The sequence below is a fragment of the Tenrec ecaudatus genome, chromosome 1, assembly GCF_050624435.1.
Source record: "Tenrec ecaudatus isolate mTenEca1 chromosome 1, mTenEca1.hap1, whole genome shotgun sequence".
Lineage (NCBI taxonomy): Eukaryota > Metazoa > Chordata > Mammalia > Afrosoricida > Tenrecidae > Tenrec > Tenrec ecaudatus.
The window spans coordinates 7261204-7262738 of NC_134530.1; the positions used below are offsets into that span (position 1 = coordinate 7261204).

The 1535-nt window shown below is 46.4% G+C and overlaps 1 protein-coding gene across 1 annotated transcript; it reads left to right on the forward strand.

Annotated features, from left to right (window-relative positions):
* Positions 1–602: 602 nt before the first annotated feature.
* Positions 603–1535, forward strand: LOC142430791 (olfactory receptor 7E178-like). The gene has a single exon (XM_075535803.1). It carries the CDS (start codon positions 603–605, stop codon positions 1533–1535), a length of 933 nt encoding a protein of 310 aa, XP_075391918.1.

Sequence of the window (1535 nt, forward strand, 5' to 3'; positions counted from 1 at the left end):
TCTTTCCAAGCCCAGAAAGCAAACATCCCAAACAATAAACAATTGAGAAAGAGTCCATTCTCTGAAAGCTGTCGTGGTGTCTGTTAGGAGGTGAAGGCTGCCCAACACCCCTTTATGTGTCTGTTAAATACCTGTTCTGTTATTTCAGGATATTTGGGCTTTCACTGTTCCTCGCTTGCTCCCTGCCACCATGTACAGCATCAGAAACCCTAGGACTTACTTTACCTACTCTGTCCTTTAGGATCACCATGAGTCAGAATCAACCCAATGATGGTAGGTTGGGTTTCACAGATATATTACCTTAAATATCTTTGTCATTCCAACAGAGCCTAGTGTCTCTAGAGTGAGTGTGTTCTGATGAATAGCACAGGAATATCTGAACAGCGCAGGAACCATAAAGAAAATGTTCTCAGAGGCTCTGGCTGTGTAAGAAGCTACGGCTGAGGATAATAAGTTGTTGGGTGTTCAACTGTGAACCTTTGGGAATGCGCATGCTATATCTGTGCATTTTTTGTGTTCAAAATACAGCCACAGTGCTGGGTTCCCATTCACTTGTTTCCTTGTTTCGATTATCTTTTGTTTCCAAAAGTTGTCTCAAGTACATGGAGCCCCAGAATCTAACAGGCAGCTCACACATCTTCCTCTTGGGCCTTTCAGAGGACCCCGAACTGCAGCAGCTCCTCTTTGAGCTGTTTCTGCTCATGTTCATGATCACGGTGACGGGGAACCTGTTCATCATCTTGCTTGTCAGCTCTGACCCCTATCTCCATACACCCATGTACTTCTTCCTCTCCAACTTGTCCTTGACTGACATGGGCTTTATCTCAACCACAGTCCCCCAAATGCTGGTGAACATCCAGACACAGAACAAAGCCATCTCCTACGTGGGCTGCCTGACACAAATATCCTTTTTTTTTTTTTATCTCTTTGGATGTCTGGACAGTCTGTTCCTCATTGTCATGGCTTATGATAGGTTTGTGGCCATCTGTCACCCCCTGCACTACACAGTCGTCATGAACCCCCACCACTGCGGCTTACTGGCATCGGCATCTTTTCTCATCAGCCTTTTTGACTGCCAGCTGCATCTTTTAATGGTGTCACAACTTACCTTCTGCACAGATGTGGAAGTCCCCCACTTCTTCTGTGACGCCCTCCACTCTTTACCCTGGCCTGTTCCGAACCTTCACCCACACCGTATTCACATCCTGCAGAGCTGCCATTGTTGCGGTGTCCCAGCCACAGGGATTAGTGTTTCTTACACTCAGATTGTTCTCTCCATTCTGAGAAACTCATCTTCAGAAGGGAAGTACAAAGTTTTTTCCACCTGTGGCTCTCACCTGTCAGTCGTTTGCTTATTTTATGGGACGGGTATGGGAGTGTACATCAGTTCAGTTGTCTCCTCTTCCGCCAGAAAAGGAGCAGTGGCCTCAGTGCTTTACACTGTGGTCACCCCTATGCTGAACCCCTTCATCTACAGTTTGAGAAATAGAGATATCAAGAGAGCCCTGAAGAGACTGCTCAACAGAACAGCCTGA

Coding starts and splice junctions, on each gene's coding strand:
- LOC142430791 (XM_075535803.1), top strand. CDS start 603: ATGGAGCCCCAGAATCTAACAGGCAGCTCACACATCTTCCTCTTGGGC.